General features: G+C 37.1%; 1 protein-coding gene across 2 annotated transcripts in view; it reads left to right on the top strand.

The window, feature by feature from the left end:
* MEMO1 (mediator of cell motility 1) overlaps positions 1–16437 on the top strand; it is a 29941-nt gene extending 13504 nt beyond the window's left edge. Inside the window, exons 3-10 of one of the 2 annotated variants that reach the window (XM_064509426.1) lie at positions 923–991; positions 2937–3049; positions 4403–4514; positions 5728–5870; positions 7039–7115; positions 12682–12786; positions 13185–13257; positions 14138–14272. In XM_064509426.1, the coding sequence (XP_064365496.1) occupies positions 923–991; positions 2937–3049; positions 4403–4514; positions 5728–5870; positions 7039–7115; positions 12682–12786; positions 13185–13208 (643 nt within the window). In that variant the 3' untranslated portion in view covers positions 13209–13257; positions 14138–14272. Of the gene's footprint in view, positions 1–922; positions 992–2936; positions 3050–4402; positions 4515–5727; positions 5871–7038; positions 7116–12681; positions 12787–13184; positions 13258–14137 lie in introns of both variants that reach the window. The other variant, XM_064509427.1, reaches the window with a different exon arrangement.
* Positions 16438–24236: the final 7799 nt, after the last annotated feature.

Genomic DNA, 24236 nt, shown 5'->3' with positions numbered 1-24236 from the left:
GAGTCACAGGCACTCCAGATGAGATCCTAAGGTGACGTGACCCAAGCACTATGCAATGTGGGCATGGCTGTCTGCTGCAGAGGTGCTGCTGAGTGATCATGATGTGTTCTCTGCCACTTGGCCTAGGACCCTGGGGAATGCTCTGTGAAATTAATGCTTTTTGTGGCATGAACTGAATCTTTTCCTGTCTTGAACAGTCTTGAAAAGGATGGATCTTAAGATGATGATATTTGAAACAAGTAGTCAGCATAACTATGAATGTTTTTGGAGCATGATAGAAGCAGGCCAGGAACACAGGACAAGAAGAACTTTAGGCCAGAACAATAGGCAATGATAAAGCGTCTGTCTCATTCTCCACAATAAAAATTACTGCACTGCGTTCCACTGCTTTCCTTGTGCTCATTCTGTTGCTGAGGTATTCTTTTCACTGCCAGAGCATTTTCATTCTCTGTTTCTCTCTTACAACATGTAGTCTTTTATTGCCAAGAGTGTGGTTAAAAGACCTTTCTCCAACAGCTTGCTATTCCCATGTCTTCTGGCTGCACATTTAGCATTATCATGAACTTCTGATAATATGCAGTTGTATAGTCTGCGTATTAGTATCCTTTAAAAATAATAAAAGTTGCTTTGATCTGGAGGTCTACTTATAACTTTCAAGTGAAAGATCACCAAGAATTCTTTTTTTAACAAATATATCCAACGTACTTTCAGTATTAACTTCTGTTAAGCTGATCCACTGTTAACTGGAACAGTGCTTGCTCTCCAGCTCTTTCACAGGTTGATTTTTGGATCATTCTTGCTATTTCTAGCTCACTGGGGACTAAACCTCCAACATATGTAATGTGTTAAGATATTTAATAATAATATTAAATATGTTAAATAATATTAAATATGTTAACATTTTGTACAACTTGATTTGCAGTCATGCAGGATATACCTATTGTGGATCTTGTGCAGCCCATGCTTATAAACAAGTGGATCCTAATATTACGTAAGTATTAAAGCTTTCTCTTTTTATTATTTTAAGTGGAAAGCATAAGATGATCCTATTGCAGTGCTTGGAGAAGTTTCATGTTGCTGTTACATTTTTACCCCTTGAAGTGCTCAAATACATTTTTATTTTGTTCTCTTTTGAGTCTTTTATATCCATTTCTATTTTATTTTAACCTTATATAAATGTTCAAATTGTTTGAGTCTAACAAAAGAAAAATTTAATGCAGTATTGTTGAAGATGAAAATGTAAAGCAATATTTTCAAAAGTTCTTGAATTATTGGGATCTACCTTTTAGAAGGGGAGGGGGGGCTAGGTGTTCTGTTTTCAGATAATATCAATGTTTATTTTACTTTATAGAGAACAGTGGAACATCAAGCAATAAAAGCTTGAGCTGTTTGTTACTGGTCCCAGGGTTTCTTTAGGCTTTGTTTTGGTGTTTTCTTTGTATTTGTTTTGTAAGTATATTAAAATATTTGACCGCGATTCTGCATTGGTTTTTCAGTGCAGGATTATGGGCTGAATACTACCAGGATTCTCTTCTGCTGTGGAGAAAAGTGACCATTGTGTGTATATGATATTTGAAGTCAGTGAAAGTTACCTGTTGTAATAATTTTAAATGGACATGTGTTTATAATGGCACAACTATAAAAACCATAATCTGTGCCTGTTTCTGAAAATATGAAGTCAGTTATTCTAGGCTAAAAAAGTATAATTCTCACACATTTTGCTGACTGCAACTTTTTTTTAAATGATTGAAAATTTTAAAATATTTACCAAAAAGGTTTTAAATTTTAGGACATCTACAAGTACTTGCTCAAAGTATGTATTTTGCAATTAAATTTTAGGTAAATGTTAATACTAAAAACTGGCTATGTCTTATCAGTTGCTTATAAGGAAATATGTTTTAATGCTCTCCAAAGACAATGGTTCTGATTGTTTCTAAAATGTTATAAACAAGTGAAGATGATTTCGGTGTGGCAGAAAGCTGGTTTGTCTAAAAATTTCTAGAACAAGTTCCATTCCCCAGATTTAATGACATTGAGTTGATGGAACTTTCTGTATCACTTACTGGCATATTTAGAATTTGCCAGAATAATTTGTCTTTCAGCTGAAGTATTACACACTTGGATACTTTGTTTTAATGAGCTCTGTAAACAGTTTTAGTATTTTTAATATGGCTTGCTATAGTGGTTTGTATGTAAGAAATAAACTATCTTTTAATGTCTCCCATCCCTGTAGTTCAGTGCGGATTCTGATTCTGAAAAAGTGAATTTCCTATAGTGGTGTTTTAAGTCCTGTGGCCAGAAAGCTAATCAAGAGCCAGGAATTGATGACTTGATGAAATAAGATCATGACAACAATGTGGAAAAGCTTGCAGTATCAGCTAAAGCTACAAATGTGCAGACCCGAGGGATTAAGATAGCATTTGAGAATGGCTTGAATTTGAATTTGATGTCTGAAGTAGAGCTAATCAAAAAAAAAAAAAAAGGCTCTGAATAGCTTGTGAATCCAGAATCCTCATTTGAGAGCACATACCTATAGCTTTGAAAGTGATGTGGAGCTGAAGGCTCTGTTGGTCCAAGAAGGCAGCCCAAAAATCAGTTCTAAGGGGTTAACACAGACTTCAGCCTTCTAGTGAGTCCAGCTAGACAGACTTTCCAGCTGATTAGTGCTCTCTGGTATATAGCCTGTTTAAGAGGTTTAAGGTTATCTGAAGTGTTACCGAACTGATCTCATGGTCACTTCTCAGATACGGAGCAAGGCTGGATCGTGGATTGATCCATGGTCTTGCACATATTAGAGTAAAACTCTATTGCTAACCACCAGACAAACACTCAAAGTATTGCTTTGTATGTCAGCGTTTTTATTAAATTTGTTATTCTAAAGCAAGTCCCTGCAGAATTACAGTTGTCTGAATTTTGGGCTTTTGTGTTAATTGTAGCCGAAAAATTTTCATTCTTGGGCCTTCCCATCATGTGCCCCTTTCCCGATGTGCACTTTCCAGTGTGGACATTTATAGAACACCTCTGTATGATCTTCGAATTGACCAAAAGAGTAAGTGCATAATAAAGCTTTCATCTGGTAGATTGCTGAGGCTTTAGTGTTACCTGTGTTATTGCAGTGCGAAGGACCGTGTTGTTGATGAGCTTTATTGCTTTTAAGTGGCATACAAATGTAGAACTTACTCCAGTAAAAGCTAACATCGAAAAGATTCTGCTGGTTGCAGGCATTACTGTATAAAATCTTAAAAATGGCTGTTATGATCCTGCAAGTAAAGAATTTTCAGTCTTTGCTTATCTTTTCCATCATGGGTGTATGTCCCCTAAATAGTGTGGTTTTTGTTTTTTTAGAGAGGTTCTCAAAATTAAAAAGTATTACGTTTGAATAATAAATAATATGCTATACACCTCTATCATTCTGAATTATTCTGTCTGCAAAAAACGATGGTGCTCTGGCTAGTTTGAGTTTATTTCTAATAAAGGAACAAAAAGCTGGCTTTATTTGGACACATTATTGTACGTTATTCATTTTTGCTGGCAGAGTATGTACAGAACTTAACTGTTAGTCTGTAAAATACCAGTTTTTCAGACTAAAATTAAAGGCGCAATGAAGATTTATGCGGGTCGATATATCAAACTTATCTCAAGGTATATCTAAATAATACAGTATCTTTCTTAGGCTAATTAGCCTAAATGTATTGCCATTCTATCATGATTGCATGGCTAAGTAAGCTAATTTAGGCTTTCTGCATAGCACTTCTTTTGTACCTGCAGACATTTCCTTAGGTAACATGTTTTAGGTTTTGTAGAATTCCTCCATGGAATGGAGAGCAGAGCACTGCCCTACTTCAAACTGTGCATTTAGTGGAGGGTTTTCATGTGCAGAGATCACTGCATACCATCAGGCACATTTGAGAGAAGAAAAGATTCATTATAAGCATGGATTACTTAATCAATTTTCACTGTCCCTGAATTTCCTAATTCAGTTGATATTAAACAGTAAAGGAAAAGTGTTTTTACACATTCGGCAATGGCTCAATTTATCAGCACTCTTTCTTTTTACAATATATGATGATGCTGTTGTAAAAATAAGAATCAAAGGACTAGGCAGACATTTAAAAATCTTTTTTATTGTGTTATTTAAATTTTGTGTCGTAACTGAATTTTTTTTGGTGATGCTAAAAAGGCCACTGATTTAACATATGTTTATTTTGTGAACTGAATTTATTATTTTTGTATCTTAATGACTTAAACATATATTTAATCATAAATTTATTTTAAAACAAGTGGTTTATGATCACAGTCCTTGAAGACAAGTAATATTTTAGTGGACTACTTTTAATAAAGATGCATTATAGTTTGCTTTATTGTAATTTGTTTAAAAAAACTATTTTTTAATTCATTTCAGTTTATGGAGAATTGTGGAAGACTGGAATGTTTGAGCGTATGTCTCTACAGACAGATGAAGATGAACACAGTATTGAAATGCATTTGCCTTATACTGCTAAAGCCATGGAAAGGTACTAGGGCTAATTACTTGTTGTATAAGAATGAGTATTATATGCATTAATTGTTTGAACTGTATGTAAAATGCAGTAGGAGGAAATAATACTCTTACGTAGGAATTCCCTCCTGTGCTCCCCCAACCCCCCCAAAAAAATTTTGAGGCAGGGATGGGGGGAGGGAGAAATCGGACACTGGGATTATTACTTGCTGAACTATAGATACTGTGAGCAGAGCAAACACTGGAAAAACAAAATCGTAACACCTCTTATAAGAATTCATATGTTGATATTGACTTAATAGAGTTGATACTAGACATGCTATCAGGAATCTTTCCAAATATTTGAAATGTTTTTCCCCCCTTTTTGCAAGACCTGAGGTGTGGTAGCCTGGAGTGTGTGTGTGTTTTTGTTTGTTTTTTACATAAAACTGGTGGTTGGAAAAATAATTGTTAGTCTGTATACTAGTGTAGAGCAATTACAGCTGGAATCAGTCTTGTCCTTGTGTATGAGAGGTGACCTAATCATTTTTTACTTTCTCTAAATTTCATAATTCAGTATTGGTTTGGGTTTTTTGTTTGTTTGTTTTTTGTTTTGTTCACTGAACCATTTTCCAAGCTTTGAAAGAAGTTCAAATACTAATATGTGTTTTCTGTGATATTTAAAATTTGTTTGGAGTATTAATACTCAATTTGAAATCAAGGTTCTGTTTACACATTTCAGGTGAGCACTATGAATAATTTGATTTTTAAAAAAGTAGGTGATGATTTTTATCACTTTGGGGTTTTTTTCTGTTTTGTTTTGTTTTGTTTTTTTTCTCTTGCAGTATTTGAAATTTTCCCTGGAGTGCCAATATACATCTGGATGCTTCCTGTACACTATCTTGAGGGTTTTCATATATCTTGAAAAATTGCCCAGCATTTGTGCTGCTTCTCTACGGGGAGAATTTCATTCTTGCTTTATTGTTGGCTTCACCTGTGTCTTTTCTTTTTAGTTGCCTGGTGTTTTCACTTTGCAGCAAAGATAAATGGTATTTTGGGGAGGGATTTGTTTTCTGAAATTGAAGCAGGTTCATATTTTAAAACACCTTTCTAGTATGATATTATCAAATTAACTATATTTTCACTTTAATGGTATCCTTTTAAAACATTCTGCAGTTTCAGTTAGCAAGCCCTGAAAAAACTTCAGATGTTACTTAAAAAATTACAACCTTTTTTCTTTTGCTTATAAGCCATAAGGATGAGTTTACTATTGTTCCTGTATTGGTTGGAGCACTGAGTGAGTCAAAAGAACAGGAATTTGGAAAACTCTTCAGTAAATACCTAGCTGATCCTAGTAACCTCTTTGTCGTTTCTTCTGACTTTTGCCATTGGGGTGAGTTTTATATCTCTTCATTATAGCAGTATGATAAATATTTTGTAATTATTTTCAGAGAATGTCTTTCATTAAACATAATTTAACTTTTTAACTTCTGGTAAATGTATCTTTGAAGTTTAAATGCTTTTTGTAAAGCTGAAAAGGATTCTTTTTTAATTTGGAAAATTAGGTGGAAAAAAAATAACGTGGTGATGTGTTTTCAGTGTAGTGGAGGAAGGAAGTGGTGAAGGTATATGGGTTTATATGCATCTCTTCACTGTTGCAGTGAAATAACAGTGCCTGGAGTTTCTTGGTCTTTTACTCTTCTTTTAAGCATCTCAATGCAACTTGCCAAACTAATCGGCTAAGAATTCACTGGACATGGCAACATCCCTCTGATGAAAGTAAATTTTGTACATGTTTTACTGTTGGGTAAGATAGCAGATGGAGTATTTATGTCAATTCACCAGAGTTATTCCAGTTCATCTTGGTGGCAGAGCTAAAAAGATTCCAGAAGCCTTGACTTCTGGCCTTCTGCTTTAACTCTTTGTTATTTTTTTTAATGTGATAATAGCTGGGAAGGGGACTACTTCAGAAAGATACATTTTATGTTACACAACAGACCTTCTTCCCTTTTTTTCGATTGTCATCTTTGGTCACCTTATGTAATTCATATTTTACTCATCCTTGAACTGTGGAATAGCTAGAGCTATATAAGAATGACCTGGATTCTGCTGTGGCTAATGAACGATCATTTAGAACTGTTTATTGAATTACCATGATCTTTCTCTTTTGACTTTCATTTACTGTGGGTATAGTTGTGCAAGCAGAAATAGCTTGACTTCAGACTGACTGTCAGGAGGGGTAGTGAAGAGAAATACTGCTTTACTTGCTGACTTGTAGAATTGTATTCCAAGGCATAATCAGGCAATTAATAAGTGATACTGCAGTGTCAATTCTACATAGTAGGGTTTTCTGGAATATAGCTGCCTGTCAAGTGTTTTTCTTCACTTCTGGGCTGCTACTTTGGTGACTGCCCTCAAATTTCCTCAGTGGAGCAAAAAGGTATAATAAATGAAGATTACTACTTTACAAATATTATAATTTCAATTATTTAGTAAGTACTAGGGAGTGTTTTAGCCACAATTTTTCCCTTTTTTATTTTATACATGATTTTTGTTTCAAGGTCAGAGGTTCCGTTACAGTTACTATGATGAATCCCAAGGAGAAATTTATAGATCCATTGAGCATCTAGATAAAATGGTAAGTTTTCAGATTTGGTGGAACTAACTAACAAATTTCTCCTGTACATTACATTACTTTGAACACTTTAGAAATTTCTCTAACAAAGTATTATAGATTAGATTTTGTTGAATGTATACTTTTCCTCTGTTTACCACAAAAAGAATTTAGCTGTTTTTTTAAGTTAATTTTACTGAGTGTGCACAATATGTTGTGAGTATAATCTAGTAAGCATAATTCATGAAAATAAATGCATGTTTGCCTACCTAAAATCCCCTAGTGTACCTTAATTTTTGTCTAAATACCTTCTTATATTTATGAGAAGCAATAAGAATTCTAAATTGAGTATTGTGGTAGTTCAGATTTGATAGTTATGATACCTGCACATTGAAACAGCATTGTGATTGTTAATAGTTTCAGTGTCATCCATTTGGGGGAAGAAAGGCTGTAGGGGGTTGTGCTGATTAGGAAAACAAATCACTGTTTCCTTGGGACTAGTATTCCCCATTCTGAGGTAGGTGGTGGGGAAAAGCACTAGCCTGTACTTCATTCTAGGTTTGGCTAGTGACTAAAACAAATGCTAAATACACAAAGATCATGATACTAATTATATTACACTTTCTTTTTGATCACGAGAGCCAAGGACTTATTCTTAAATGAAAAATTGTACTGGCCTTCAGGACTGTATTTAAGGCACAGAATAGAAATAATTCTCCTAGAAATACATAACTTTAAAATCTGGTTTAAAATGTTTCTCTCTGGAACATTTCTGTAACTTTGTGAAATATGCTTTAAAAAAAAAGAGAACTGGTATTATATTATTCAGGGATTTTTTTAAAATTGTTTAAAAAATAAATCCTATCTGTTGGTGAGACTTCTGGAGCTTTTTTGCTTTGTCTCTCCGTATTAACTTAGTTTTTCACCATTCACTGCTGGAATGGAAACAGTAAATAGTTTGCCTTCATTCTATTTACACTATTTTTAATAATTCCAATTGTCAGTTGAGAGGTTTCTCTATAAAGACCAATATCTTCCTAGAGAGTCCCAGAATTTGTGGTTCTGAGTGTTTTTTTGCAGGGGAGCTGATTAAGATGCATTAACAAACATTAGTTTCCACTTGTTAATTTCTGTGGTGGAAGCTTGTAGGAAGACCGGACTTTGGCTTTTAATTACTTTCAGTGAATACATTGCTCTGTACCAGTCCTTTGGTAGTTATTTAACCAGAAGGAAATGGCATTTTTTGGTAATATTGATGAAAGTAATTGCTACTGTGTGCTGTTTAATAACTATAAAAGTACTTTTCCAATCTTAATTGGAAAACTAAATGTGCTGCACAGCAATATAGTTATCTCTTTTTGTCTATTAACTGGTATGCATCCATAAACACGTGACTCCATGTTGAAACTCCCTACAGAGTAGGCTATGCTTTTGGTGAATTTTGGAAACTTCAGCAGCGTTGTGGGAAGTGCACTTCTAACATTGGTTACAGCGCCGCAAGGGTTTCTGTCTTGTTTCATCAGCTTTTGGAAGGAGTTTGCTCAATTTTTATGTGCCCTGCTCAGCTGCCTCTTTTTTCCTTAAATATTGGATTCTTTAATGTTGTTTTTAATGCTAAAGAAGCTCGCATTGTTATAGCCACTAGGCCTCTCCACAGAGCATATTGCTTAAGGTAGAAACAAAAGCGTTAAAACAAACGGAGATGGTAACCTCTGCTGTTGATGATGTAATAATTTTATTTGTCCTAATTAGCAAAGCTGTTGGCTGTGTGCTTTGTAAGCAGAAAAATAGTCTGGATTGATACTGCATTATTTTTCTATAGAAATGCCCTTGTAGGAGGACAATGGTCTTTTCCCCTATTAAGACGAGACCTTAAGTACATATGCATCATTTTCCTAGCTAGTGCCTAAACAGTGCAAAACATGATGTGCATTGTAGATTTACTACCATGTTAACTGCTGTGAGAAATTTTATTTGCTATTAGAGCCCTTAGATTCCAACATAAAAAATGCAGAGTAGTAAACATTGCTGGGCAGCACATTAATTTCTCTATGGTAACTCTTAATGTGACCTTGTTGTTAGGCTGGGGGCAGCACTGTGTACCTTGTGAGGTACTCAGTGAAAGGAGTAAGCATCCTCATGATAATTAGGGGTACCAGGGGAAGAATCCTCAAATGAAGAGTTATAATTGAGTGGCCGATGTGCAATAAGTTGCTTGTATATCATAACGCCAATACTTAGCATCTTTTAAATTAGGAATGGAGGAGTATTCTGTAATATGTCATTGAAGAGTAATTATTTTTTGATGATGGCTAGCCAGAAAATGTAGACTGCCTACTGCAGTCTTTGGTGCCAGATTGCTTATTTCAGTTGTATTTGTGAAACCTTATTCCTTTCACTGGAGTCAATTGAAGGATTCTGTTACACTGAATACTGAAAGAGAAAGGAGGGGGAAGGAAAAAAAAAGTAGTGCAGGTACTAAGGAGAGCTGTGCAGAAACAGCTGGCAGTCTTTGTGCAGAAGCACTGCCCAGCCTGGCTGGTTTTTGAGATGGCTCTCATAAATGTAACTGAATTCTGGTGGCTTCCACAGTGCCATTCCCGTGTGCCAACACCTTCCACAGTTCTCCAGTCTGGGAAGACCACCTAGTTTGGACATAATGTGGACCATCACTCTAGGCTTATGTAGTATACTGTACCCAGGCAGTAATTTTCTTGTTGCTTGCTTGTTGTCTAGTCTGAGTGACCCATATTATGCAAAGATAGTTGGACGGACTAGTGCTAAGACCAAGTTTGTGTTTCTGCTTTCATAAGTATGCCACTGTTTTGTATTTTTTAAGAGTGAAGAGGCTGAGATAATTGATTGCAAACGTTAACTAGGTAAATGATTATTGAGCTTACAAAAAGCCACATGCTTATTTTATACTATAGGCCATAGACATTTTGTCCTTTTGAGACTATATTTAAGAATGTAAACACTTTTAATCACTTGTGCACTGTACAAGGATATTGTAGGTGCTGTTAACAATGTCTGCTTAACTGAGATATGGTATTTATCTTTAGTGTCATGATATCCATGTGATAAATTGCAGAAGTTTGTGATAGTTTGCATTTTATCATGTGGTTTTTGTCATGTATTTTAACTCTGCTCTAAATTTTGTCCAGCTGAGTTATTTTGAATGCTGAAAATTTCTGAATAGCTTCATACTTCTTTTTAGAACAAACAAAACACAACCCGACAAAAATATGTCTTTTGTTCCTCAACACCACGCTAGACTGAGAAGCAAGGCTGGTAGACTTCATTCCTCTGCCATAACAATTTTTAAATTGAAAAGACTGAAAAATTCAGTACAGCTGACCATTTGTAGGATATTTGCTAATACCCATTTCCTATGGATTTTTTCAAATCTGTGATGTATGAAGGCTCTGTCAGCATTTGCTGGGGTGAACTCACTGTATAGCTCTAAATGTTTCATGGTATTGAACTGTGTATCGAAATTAGCTTACTAGACATTCTGATAAATCAGTGCCCATTCATTTGAGACAAATGCTCAAATGCCTGTTGCCTAGTACATTCCAGTGACTTACGGCTATGAAATGAGCCTCTCAGTTGAGCAGCCATTCTTATTTTTAAAACAAGTCACAAAAGGGTTTGCTAATGGATAAAATATATTTTTATGAGCTGTTCAGTGTCTGGTAAGTGCCTTATGCATGCTTCGTTTCACTTGAATATGTAGTTAAGTTTGGTTCTGCTTTCTTTAGCTGTGTATTGATGTGCAATTTACAAGGGAATGGATGGTTCAGGGACTTGCTGCTTAAACTTTTCACAAATGCAATGATTTCTGTGTAATCCCTACTAGCTAGGGAATAGCTACCTTTAAATTTTGGTAGTCATTTAGGTTCTGTAGATCAGGAATGAGCAACAGCTATAATTGTTGGCCAGGGGTCCAAACACCCTCTCTGTGACCCTGGAAGAACTGAGCTCTTGCCAGCAATTGGTCAGTATAGTTTGGTTTTATTTTTCCATAAAATTTATCTTTATATGAATTCATCTTATGTCTGTTTTTAATTAAGAGTACACAAATGTGGTGGTTATGGTTGTTGTTTTCTAATGCTCTGACTCTCTTGGGCATCTCCATCTTCTCTGTTCTAAGTTGTGATCCACAGTCTGAGTAATTAGCATATCTGCCAGATCAGCCAACACCCTTGCAGAGTATTCAAGAGGTTACACTCTTGAGGTGGAGACTTCAGACAGACCGACTTCTTCCTGCATCAGTATTTCTCTTTTTATCACCCACACTTCCCCAAAAGCAGCAGGGGAAGGCGTGGGGGCAATCACACAAGCACCGGGCATCTTGGGAGAAATTCTTTCTTTGACCTCCTTTTTAATATCAGCCTCCCTTCATTCCCATGCAAAGTGTATGATTTTCCTGGACTTTAAGGAAAGTTCTCCAACTTCATCAGCTACACATAAAAGGCACAGCTATGTGTCTTACTGAATTAGTAAGTGGTTGAAGCTCATTTACCTGGTGAAGGGAATTGAACCTTTTTCAGAGGGAGGAAAAACAGGAAAGGGTGGAATCAAATTCAGCCAAAATAGCAAAGGAATGGTGAGATCCAGACAATAATGTAGTTAGATTGCTTTAAACTACTTTTTATTGCATTTGCTTTACTATATGGTGGTAGGGAAAGAGGAGGCTGTTTTTGGAGTTGTAGAATTCTTTGCCTTTATGAATGCAAATGTTTGTGTATGTGGAAGGTTTGTTTTCCATAAATGTTTTAGCTTTCATAGTATAACTACATGGGCTTGTGGGTCTCAATATTGATGGAGGAAAAAAAAGATGTATAGGTGCATCATGCACATGACTGCATCATGTTAATGTGGAAGCATCTTCTGGCTCTTCTTTTGGGGAAAATTTAGTGACATGTGCACGAACTTTCCAGTGTTTCAAAGATGTTCTGGGTTTGCTTTTTATGCACTGAACAGATGGCCAGCCTATGCCCAGATCAGCTGCCTCACATGCCTGATGTGTCTGGGATACTGTTAACACTTGCTACATGCTTGAAATGCATGTGTGTGTATTGATGTTTTGACTGAGGTTGTTGGACATCAGAAGTCTCAGGCAAGTGCACTGCTCTGAGAACTATTACCAGGGAGAGGAGATGGAGGCAAAACTTCTTTCTGATTTGCCCTTTTAGTAAATCTGTCTAGTTATTGCTGCACAAAATCCTGTGAAAGTAGGACTTCCTTGGAGGTGGGGATCAGCTAGTGTGTGAGGAGCTTTTTTAATGTGATTTTTTTTTTCCCCTTCATTGATACTGCAAGGATAGCTCCCTAGATCTTTGAATTGTTGACAGCTTTGGAAGAGCTTCTATGCACCTGGTTTGTCAGGGGTTGGCAACAAGATGATTACAAGCTAGAGCTCATATGCTGAGATTCGCTTGATACCCTTGATTCAAAGTTGAGTTTTTTTCCTCCTTCAAATATTCTATGTTGTTACACTAGGTAGTGTATAACCACCTGCTTTTGAACATGTGAAGTAATCATTGCTTTCTTTTCTTTTTTTTTTCTTTTTTTTTTTTTCCTTCAGGGTATGAGCATTATAGAGCAGCTAGATCCTGTATCTTTTAGCAATTACTTGAAGAAATACCATAATACAATATGTGGAAGACATCCTATTGGAGTATTATTAAATGTAAGTAATTTTTTATTTGAAAAATGCAATTTTTAGCAAAATTCTTCACACTTTTTTTTAAAACGTAATACTGCGGAAGTATTCCTTAGCTCTAAAATGGCAAGTCTGGAATTAATTTATTTTTCCAAGTGTTCTCAATTTGGTCTCTAATTTCCTTGTCTTGCACATAGACAAATGTAAGTTCTTACAAGGGCTGAGGTTTTCAATTGCCTGAGGGAGATGAGGTACCACGTTTCTTTGAATTTCAATGAAATAGTCATTCACTCTCTTTTGGCACTTCAAACCAAAAATATATATATATCCATCTCCATGGGGAAGTACATATTTGCTTCTTTTGAATCAGTACTTACAAACATACTTTATATACATATGTATTTTTTTTTCTGTATTGCTATTAGCTAGCTATCGTGAATGCCTTGTGATGTCTGACAGCATTTTTGAGTTTTGCAAATATGATGAGAGATTGCCTCTGTAAGTATTAGTGCAGTGCACCATTAACTCATAAATTAATGGCAATTAGAATTCAGATTAACTGGTACATTCTAGTTATTGTATTCTGCTTTGGTGATGCAGTACAAACATAAACCTGGCCTAACTTAGTCATCTAAATTGGGTCACAGCTGCTTCACAGCACTGTTGGAGTACTACAGATTTGTCGTATTGCTTAAATAAGTCTTACAGTATACTTTTAATATAAATCAAATATAAAATGGTAGGCATATCCTTTGTTAAAGGGAAAGAATTCATTGGAAATGTCTGTGGAGAATATATAGAGGAATCTTTTAAAGTGGGATCTATAAAGGATTGTATGAACAATGTCAATGTTGGGAATGCATGTAGCAAAATTCAGTACTATGACTTAACTCTGTAAAAAAAAAATAAAAAATCTCCAATGCTTACTGTCAAAAAATGATTACTCTTGCAATGAATCTGAGCTGAATTCTGTTAGTTCACTTTAACCATTGTCACATTTTACGTACATCTTGGTGCATTTTTTTCCTTAACGGAAAAATACTGTCTAAAAAAGTGTTAATACTGATTTTCTGTTACGCATATGTTTTTGTATAAATTCCCTACAGAATCAAAAGCGTGGTTCTCAAATGATCTATTTATTTAGTAAGGTTATTTAGTAATGTTTTATAGAGCTGCATGGATGTGCATAGTGCCGTGGGGGGAGCATCAGTGGATAAACAGAGCGCAGAAATAGGATAGGTCCACAAAGTACTCGTTAGTATGAGAGATGCTGCAAGAATGCCCAAAGACCATTTGGAAGAGAGGATTGACATCTAGATGATGTCGTAAACTATTTCCATGATACTTTTTCTTTAAACACGTTTTTTTCTCTCTTCAGGCTATCAACGAGCTCCAGAAGAATGGAATGAATATGAGCTTTTCATTTTTGAATTATGCTCAGTCAAGCCAGTGTCGAAACTGGCAAGACAGCTCAGTGAGTTATGCAGCTGGAGCACTTATGGTCCACTGAACTGCTGAATGCTCAGGGATGGCACCTGCACACACTCTGTATACGGGGTCCCAGCCTAGCCCTTACAAAGATACAGTCCCTGGTCTTTGGGTATACTGAAACCTCAAACTAATAGAACTCTCTTCTTTTCTAGTAGGTGTAGTCCTTCCTTAGTTTCAACTCATTTAAAAATGCTTTCTTGTTTAGGACAGTGGAAGGAAGGCTGGTATCAAAACATTTTGTGATTTTTAAAAAAGATAATAGCTATAAAGGCATGGTGGCAGACAGTCCTTTTACAACATGTAAAGCATTTACCATATTCTAAATTTGCACTCTTCGCAGACCTGTGCACATGTACTCAGCTTTCAGAATAGTTTTGCAAGTTGTAAACAGAAAAAGGGGTGGAAGCTTTTTAATTAAAAAAAAAAAAGAGAGAGAGAACAACGCATTTATAAATGATCCTGTATTAGAATATAATAAAACTCCAGTATAGTCAGTTACTACCCATGATGTACAACAGATATCTTCTATTTTAGTTGCTAATAAAGGGCTACACAAACCAAAATAGTCTGATTTAAACTTATTGCTTTGTTTTCTGTATGTGACTGCTTGTCATTAACATCCTTTATCCTCAGTTCTTATGCTTGATAACTCAGCCATTCTGTAAAATACTTTAGAACGTATTTTATATTCAACATTTGCTATGACTACTTCATTTACAGATTTTTTTTATCTTATGCCTGCACTATGAGTTCAGCTGTGCAAAAGAACTTTGAAAGCCTTTTGTATATTTTCATTCTTTTTGTTTTACAAAGTTATCTATAAAATATCTTTTGGTATATGATACAAATTTGTATCAGAAATACAGTTTTAATGATTTTTATGATCAGTTTGATTGTTAAAGTGAAATGGATGCAGTATTTTTATTTGAAGTGATTTAATATTGAAAATAATAGCTGGAAATGAGAATTCTTAGAGTATCTATCAAGCATTCATAGGCCACAGAAGGCATACAGTGCTAAGCTCAAGCAGTTATTCCTCAAAGATTTAATTGGGAGGGGAAAGTAAGGCTTCTCTCTCATTGTGTGGGGTGTTCTTTTTTTTTTTTCCCCCCCTTTTTTAATTCTTTGACTGGGGGTAAAATTGTTTCGTATTCTTTAAACATCACAACATCTTAAGAGTTCTTGTACTTTCTGCTAGCCAAAATAATGGTGTAATTGTTTGAATTACTACTATTCCTGAAGACTTCCTTTCATTCTAATAAGAAATGCAAAATAGAATGGCATTACTGGCTCATTGTCTAAATGGAGATTTCATTCCCTGATACTTGACCTGCTGTCAAGCAACCTCCTTTTACATTCAGCTCTTTTGGGTAAGAGAGGGGAATTTCAGAATTCAATTTAGATTATCTTTAAAAGTTGTGGGCATTGCTGCATGCAAAGTCTTCAGCTGAAAGCATACCAGAAATCTTGATATTCTATTAAAATACTGAGTACCCTTTTTGTAAACACTACTTTTGCTTGCACCACTTCTATTTTCCTTATCATAGATGGCCACTACTTTAATAAAAACAGGTGAATGCTCCATTTATAAAATGAGCTACTTTGCAGATGTTCTGAATTAATCACAAATGCCAGACTTCTTTGCATGTTCTTTCTTTTACTTGCCTTATTGCTCTACCTTGTTCTTGAAAATTCTCAGCAGCAGACAGGAAAAATAACTTTCAGATTATTTTTGACAGCCTTGCAGAAAGAATGTGCAAGCAAAACTGAACTGGTAGCCAGTCTTTATAAATACTTGTCTGACTGTGCCTTATTAAAGTCATTTGATCATAAAGATTTTTTTCTTTTTCATCTTTGGTGAATACAAATTTAATTAGACTCAAATTTCTTTCAGTCTTAATGCCAACTGCTTAATGTCATTATTGAAATGCATAGTTAATTGGAATGATTAAGTATATACATTTTCCCTAAGGTAAATATGGTAATAGCTTCTGAATACAAATATTTAAGTTGCATCTTTAGTTCTGTAAGGTAATTTTAATAAAAACAAACATAACTGGAAGAACCTCAAGGAAATTCATCAGTCATTTTGCTCAGCACAATGTTATGAAATATCTTACAGTGAAAGCACTTCACTTGTAAATTGTGTAATGTATTTCAAAATAAAGTTTCTAATTAAAATGGGAATTTCTGTGCCTACTAATAATACCAACAATGGCAGTTCAGAAGCCCAATCAGAGGAAAAAGTTAAAGCTTTGTAGAATCTGCTTTAACTTTAGAAAGATTTGTTGTATAAATCCTTTCTGTTTGAGTAGCATATATCTGGTTTCAAAGAAGAACTCCGTTTGTTGGCCTTGACTTCTGGTGGGTTTGGAGGAAGTTGACTTCAGTACTCAATTTCCTGGTGTCTCGGTTTGAAGCATGTCAGAAGGAAGAGCAAATGTGGAGAATGGTAATTTCTTGAAAAGATCCTCACTGAAGACTGCAGGCTCATTGTTTTTTAGCTTTAGTACATAATCTATTCTCACTCCAATATACATTTGAATATCACATTTGTCAGGTTTACGCAATATTGAACATTCACTGTCCTATTTGCTTTTTGTGGAGGCTACTTGTATGCACAGGATAACTAGGATTTGACCACTCCTCTAGTACAATAAATCCATTCAGGAAAGTGACTCTAACTTTCAAATTTTGGTGTTCTAGAAAAGTGAATGCATGTTAAACGTGAAAATGTTGATTAAAATACTGCTTTGCTTTTCTGTTCTCATGTTTACAAAAAATTACATTTAAAAAAAAAGTCTTCTAAAAAGTATTTTTAAATATTATCTAATGAATTCTTAGTTCTTCAGTCTGATGTTTTTTAACACTGAAATGGAGCAGTAATTCTTCAGCTATTTAGCTTTTAGATCTGCAGAAGCACAATAAATAGTGTTAGCAAAAGAAATTTAGCAAAAGAAATAACATTAGCACAAGCAGTATCCTGCTGCTGGCCAGTGGATGGCTCTGTGTTTGTATCAGGAGCCCACGTGTTGGGGCTGCGTGCAGTGGAGGTTTTTTTGTTGTTGTTTTACCTGAGTCTGAGACTGTGCATCCCTCAAATCATGTTTGACCTCAACATGGTAAGAATTAGGTTTAGCTACTTTCAGCCTTCATGAGCATTAGTTAATTTAAACTTTGACTTGAATTTCTTGTATCCAATACTATTACTTGAGTTTAGTTTTTACTCCAGTGCAGCCTCCTTTCCTGGAACCTTTGGAAATGCCAGGTACATCCAGGCGCTTTTAGGCACAGCTTTTGCTGTCATTGTTTTCCACTTAGTTCATTGATGTGTCTTAGGGGTATTGCTGTACATGTTACTCAGGAATTGTGACTTGGTACTTCAGGCACTGAAACGGGCGGTTTCTGTTTGACACTTGCACACATGGTCTCCCAGTGCTTTGGCACCTAGTGTCAGTGGTTGGTGGTGGAGTGTGTGTGTGTGTGTCTCCATGTTTGTTCTTTCCTCTTATTTCCTCAGGAAAATAGAGAGATCAGCTGCATCAAGGAAAGCTTTGCTTTCAAATTACATCAGTCATTATGATTTGCAATTGTTATTTCCTCAGGCTGAATTCGGTGTGCTAGCTAGTTTCTGATCTGCTCTCAGAAATTGTCCAAACTAGTATGTTCATAGAGAAATGTTTGAAATCTCTTGTATAGGTGACCTTTCCCTCCCTACTTCTCTGAGAAAATTTAACTTAAGCCTGAAGCTAGCCTGTGGAAAGATCTTCAGTATGAAGAAACACTGAATTTTAAAATCTGGCTTAATGCACCTCAAAGATGTGAGATGTTTTGATTTTGGGCATGCAATGCAGCCAAATAGCCTTTTCAGTAGATGGTTGCAAAACATTGCTTGGAATTGATCTGTTGGGATGAACTGACTTTATTCTTTTAGTAATGCAGAATCTATTTAGCCTTATTGTAATGGTCTCTAGAGTGGCTTTTTTCGTCCAAGATTTTTTTTTATTTGATTCTGTCTAATTCTGAAAACAATTTTTCTTTGAATACTGCAGACAATTTCCAGATGCCTCATGCAATTTGGGATTTATCTTATTCCAACATTATCTGAAAACATAGCATTTACTTCTTCCTGTCTTGTTTGGGTCCTTATGAAGAATATGCATTTGCTGTTGCAGGGTTCTGAGGCATCTCTCCCATTACTTACACCCCAAGAATGAAAATGCCACGGTAGTGATAGCTCTAGGTTAAGAAAGAGATGATTATCAGTTTTTGAGACTTTTTGTTTGTTTGTTTTTATGGCGGCAGAGAAAGTTGAGGAGAATATGTGGGAAGAAAACAGTTGCTTTTCCCCTTTAATGTTAGGGAATGTTTTGCTCCTATCCTGTTTGGAAGCTGACATATTCTTACTGCTACTTCAAAGAGAAGAAACCTCGGAGGTGTTTTATCAAGTCCTGCTCTAGGGCTTCAAACTCATGGGGGAGAATCTTACGCTAGTATCTTCAAATTACAGGTAACTCCATGCAAAGGCAGCAGGTGAAACCGCCCCCCCCCCCCCCCCAAAAAAAAAATATCTAAGGAGATGATGGCTGTATTTGGCTCTTGATGGATTCTCCTAATTTGAGTACTTGTATTTAAATTACGCTAAGGAATTACCCAGAGCCTCAAATCTGCGGTCAGTGAAACTGGTAATGAAACTTTTGATTTCAGTGGTACAGTATCTGCTCTGTGTATGAGAAAGACTTAAAAGAGGAATCAAATACTGTGTTAAATGTTGAAATAGAAATTCTCTGAACCTGAATCCCTCCCCCCCCCCCCCCCCCCGAAATGAATTTTCTAACACAGAGAAATGTCTTTCCTGAGCCTATGGCCATGGCTATACAAGACTAAAAACAGCAGTGGTTCTTGCAATGGCAACTGTGATTGCATGAAGTCCTTTCTTAAGTAAAAAGTCAATAGCATGCTCTTCTGATGGGCTCTTTCAGCATGTAGTGGAGTATTAACACCTTATCCTTTTTATCTCTCCTGTCCAAAGTAGAACTGAGTTTGGGGTGACTCAGCTCATACGATACTGCTCTAAATACCAAGGAGGTGTTTCTACAGAATTAGAAATTAACTTGCCTTATATTTGCATGCGGTGCTCTAATATCAAATGTACTTTCCCTAAATGTCGGCTTCGTAACTGACCTGATGGACAGTGCAGGGATGGCAGCTGGGAGGAGCCCCAGCCTTGGCTGCCCATGGGCAACCCAGACCCTGGTCCCTCGTCTGGCCTGCTCATACTGTCCTGCTGCTGCCATGTGTCCCCTGTAGGTCTGGATGGCCTCTGAAGAAGCCTTGTGGTAAGGCCAACGTAGTGCTTAGTGCTTTTCTGTCTTGAATGTCTTTTTTTCTGTAGAGTTAAGCTCAAAGTGCTTTTTTTATTATTATTCCAAAAATAGTTATAAAAAGAACTTGAACAGTGAGCCTGTAACCTCAGCTGTGATGAATCAGTGTTGAGCTTGCATATCTCTTTTTAAGGTAAAAATCTATTTTCCTTTATGTTCACAATACAAAGAGCTGGTATTAGAAATAACCTGTCTGTAAGATGTCTGCTATAAATGGAGGGTTTGGAAATGCTGACTGGTTTTATGACTACTTTCAGGGAGAAATCACATTTTTGTCATTGTGAGAAATGTTGTCACTCTGCAAGGATGAGATTTAATCAAATGCAACTTTCAAGGAGTTGTGAAATAAATTAATTTGGTCACTGTGTGACTACTTTAGCTCTGGTACATGTTCAGGGTTTCAAATAGCTCGGGGGTTATTTGGGAGGCAATAAACGCATATGTCCCGTATATTTCCAAGTCAACTCTATTATCCAAAACATTGCTGTTGTGTGGGGAAAATAATTCTGGTAAAGTAGACAACAGAAAATTGTGACATACATAAACATATACTTAATGGAAGCTACAACAGTATTATGTTCATTTAAAAAAAAAAGTTGTAAGCAGCTTTCTATGAAGGGTAGGGCCGCTAGTCATGCGCCGTATCCTAGATAGCTCTGTGGCCACTGGGGGATACCGGAGGAAAGCAGGGCCTGGTTAATCAACAGACTGGATAATCTGTTGGGAGGTAACTGGCAAAGGACGGTATTTGCTGCACCATGTTCTGCAGAGCTATTGAGGGATGGCACTTCACTGGGAAAATTACAGAGCAAGTTCACTGTTGTGAGCCTAAATGTGTTGTACGATAAGTGCATAAAACTGAGTTTGGTGTAAAAGGTGGGTAGCAAAAATACCTTTGAGGCTCCCTCTGCTCCCAGTGAGCTCTACGCTTGCGCTGTCTCTGAGCACAGGGTTCCTGCGGACTTCAGGAAAGGCCACGTTAAAATTGAACCTGCTTCACATCAGGCCTTTCCTCTTGGTGGTGGGGGGTCTGGGGAGAGCTCACCTCCCATCCTTTTGAAAGGCTCTGCACTGCAGCAGCCATATTTCCTCAAGGAGCCTGGCATGCACCAGCATGGGGAAGGTCCCTGGCCCCATGTGCTGGAGGGCTGGAGGGGCGGGTGCCTGTCATGGGGCAGCCGGTGTCGGCCCCAGGAATGGGCCTTTGCCACTGCCTGAAACCAAAGCCTCTTCTGATCAACAGCTTGGCGATCTTGGTAAAAACCTGCAGTAAAGCTAAATGAAGAACATCAGCATAGCAATGCAGGTAAATACAGAAAATAAATGAGCCCTGCACTTCAAAAAAAAAAAAAAAAAAAAGAAAAGAAAAAAAAAGAAAAAAGAAAAAGTTAGACTGAACGGACAGTGAAGCAAAGCCTCAACTCCCAAAGTCCACCGAAGTTATGACCACGAAGGGTTTTCCTTGGTGGGTGTTTTCTTTTTCTTTTTTTTTTTTTTTTTCTGGAATGACAGTTCTTGCTTTTCATAATTCCCTCCTAGCAGCTGGCTCAGAAGGGCATATCATTTCTGTCAACTTCAGTGCATCTTTAAAGAAATACTACACTAATAACATAACTCCTTGTTTTGGGGTTCCCAGCTAATGACAAACCCCAAAGCAGTCTTTGTGCACGTTTTAAACCATCTCTGGCACAGCCGTGCATGTATTTGCTTTGTATATACTTGTGGGTCCTTGTAGTAGTAGTAATAATAAAAAAGTATGAAGCCAATAAAAGTCTAAATCAGTACTGCTTAATAAAGTGTCTCATTAGTTTGGATAGGAGTCAGCTTTCAGGCTTCTCATAGACTATTAGACATGTGCATTGACACATTGTAACAGGCCATTTTTAACAACTTCAGTATTATTCTGCTGACCAGAATTGCTTAAGTCGCAGTTTGGACACCACCACGTTGCAGTTACGTCAGCAATTCAAAAGCATTTTTAGTTTAATCTATATAACTAGTGCTGGTCCTAAGGAGATGATGTTGGTGCAGGCAGTTGCTGGCTGATTTTGCCCAGAGCAGGTGCAGCGCAGAGAATTTTCAATCCCTTGGTCTGCAGGAGCTCCTGGGGCAGGGAGCAAGTATGAACTTGCAAAAAAGAACGAGAAACTGGAAAATATTTAGAGTGGCTTAATTCATGTTTGCATATAGAGAGAGCAGCTTACCTCAATTGCTGAACAGACAAGAACAATACATTTCTTTTTTTCCCCCCCCGCTAGAAGCATTACAACGATGTGGTGTTTCAGGTAGAAGCAAGAGTTTAGCCTGCAGAATTGAGTCTGTAAACGCCAAACCTGCAAATAGGGGAGGTGCGAAAAAGTAATCACTCTTGAACAGCAGAATAAGGTGGTTGCTTTTAGTATTTATTCAATGAAGGATTAGTGCAGAAACCTCAGAATAGTATCAGTTGGCCCAAACCTGAGAAATTCAGTGATCTGATTGATGACCACAGCTGGAGATTTGGGTGCTCGGTTCTTTTTTTTTAAAACAGTGAACAAATATTAAATAATATAAAATTTCAGTTTTGGAGAAAAGAGAAGAGCTGACTAACACTAGATGTCAGTGTCGTGCTTCTCTGTGCCTTCTGCGTGGCACTTGAGGGAAAGGTTTCTTTTACTGGGGAAATTGGTATGCCCTGACAAGGGCTTGCAATATGTCTAACCCCAAACAGTTGATAATAATTATCGTTATTTTTAAAATGGTAGTTAGAGATCCTTTCAATTTTCCAGTTTGTCCTCAACTTCATGGCCGTGTCCCAACCCCCAATTTCTCACTGTCCCTCTACAATAACAAATTTTAAAAGACTTTGGTTTTTTTGAGTAAAATCATATTAGAGGTTGTCACCTACTGAGTTGTCTCTGACACAAACTACAGAAAAAAATGGCAACAGTATCTATTAAACAAAAATACTGTTGTTGATGAAGCTCATCAACGATCATTCAAAAGCTTAGTGATGAAGTTGATTGTGCACCTTCACCTCTAGACATGGGCCCTCTTGGATTATGTAACAGCACACAGTTTCTTTAACCATACAAAAATTACTTTGCTTGTTTTGTTTGGCATTTCAAGAAGACCGTTCTTTAGTTCTCAACCAAAAAATGGGAGTGTTAGCTGAAAGCTGAATCTACCGTATCAAAAAAAAAAAAAAAAAAAAAAAAAACCACACACACCCACGCTACAAGTTGCATGAGAAAAAAGAAGTTTCATGCAAATTCTAATGCAAGTGAAATTGCAGGTAAACTGTTAACTGCGTGGTCCTGTTTCTGTAGCAGTGGGTAGCAGAAGCCTAATGGGTTGCAGCAGACTGCACCCAAGTCCTAAATTCTGCTTGTGGCAGATCTTGAAATATTCGGCTTGGCTTGGCCTGACCACTCGCCTTGCTGGGAGCCAGATGGTCAGCAGCAGCCACCTCTGCTGTGGACTGATGTCCACAAGGGTGAAATCATCCACTTCCTACATACTCGGCTGCTGGCGGCGGGGAGGTTTCAGTACTGGTGCTGGCCTTTCCTTGCCCTTAGCCAGCCCCAATCCTGGCTCCTGGGGCCGTCTCTTCCAAGAAAACGCCACAAGGAAGCTGTGGGGTTGCACGCAGCCCTCCTGGTGCCCCTCGGTCCGCAGAGGTCAGAGCAGCCTGCTGCTGCACAGATACTACTTACAGAGCCTGGAAAAATCTTGTGTGTCCAGCCAAGCTCCCATTGAAGTCAGTCGGAGCTGGACCAAACTTTGCGTTCCTAAGGAGATGTAGAGCTGCTCAGAAAAAACACGAGCAAGCCAGATCACAGCCATTATACATCATGAATGAGTTTGCTGAATGACACTGCTGACAGCTCTCCCAGTGAAACAAAACCAGAGATGGAGAAGATGTGCTCAAAATGCATCTGGAGACAAATGTCCATACTTTATGACCCTGAGCAGGAGGTTCATTTATCTGGTCTGCCAGTTGATTTTACAAGATTATTTTGTTCATTAAAAAAGGAATAAGACCCAAGCTGCTTAAAAAAAACCTGCTAGGTTCCATTTTTGTGACATGTGAGCTTTTCCATGATCAGAGTTTCTTTTAGTTGCTGAACTCCTCTTATCTGAGAGCAAGATCTCAGGCTGTATCCAGCTTATTTTATAACTAAACAGTGTTCCAGACTGAAGTCAGAAGGTGAGGGACAAAGAAGTCAGGCTGAAAGAAGAAAAGAAAGGCACTGACCACTTTTTTTTCCAGCTGGAGCAGAGTTGGGGCTGGTGGAGACATTTTAAAATTCATATTCTTAAATTTCCACTGCTGAGCTGTTCTTTCCTTGATGGGCAAGTGCCTGGCACCGAGGCCACCACCAGGACATCGCTGCCCTTCCTGGAAGGGAATCAAGTTGGGATCTCCTCTCTGCAATTGAGTCCTGTGTATTGTCTTCCCACTCCAGGAGACTTGGTTGTGTCTCGCTTCTCCTTTGCAGCTACCATTTTTCTATTTGAAAGCCTTTACTGCATCTCTCCTCAGTATTCTCTTCCCTGGCAGGAACAGCCCTAATTCTCTCCATCACCTTCCTACACTACGATTTGTTGTTCATGCTGTTT

This window comes from Dromaius novaehollandiae, chromosome 3, assembly GCF_036370855.1.
Source record: "Dromaius novaehollandiae isolate bDroNov1 chromosome 3, bDroNov1.hap1, whole genome shotgun sequence".
Classification (NCBI taxonomy): domain Eukaryota; kingdom Metazoa; phylum Chordata; class Aves; order Casuariiformes; family Dromaiidae; genus Dromaius; species Dromaius novaehollandiae.
Note: the sequence above shows the minus strand (reverse complement) of the source record. Positions and strands in the feature narration are given on the sequence as shown.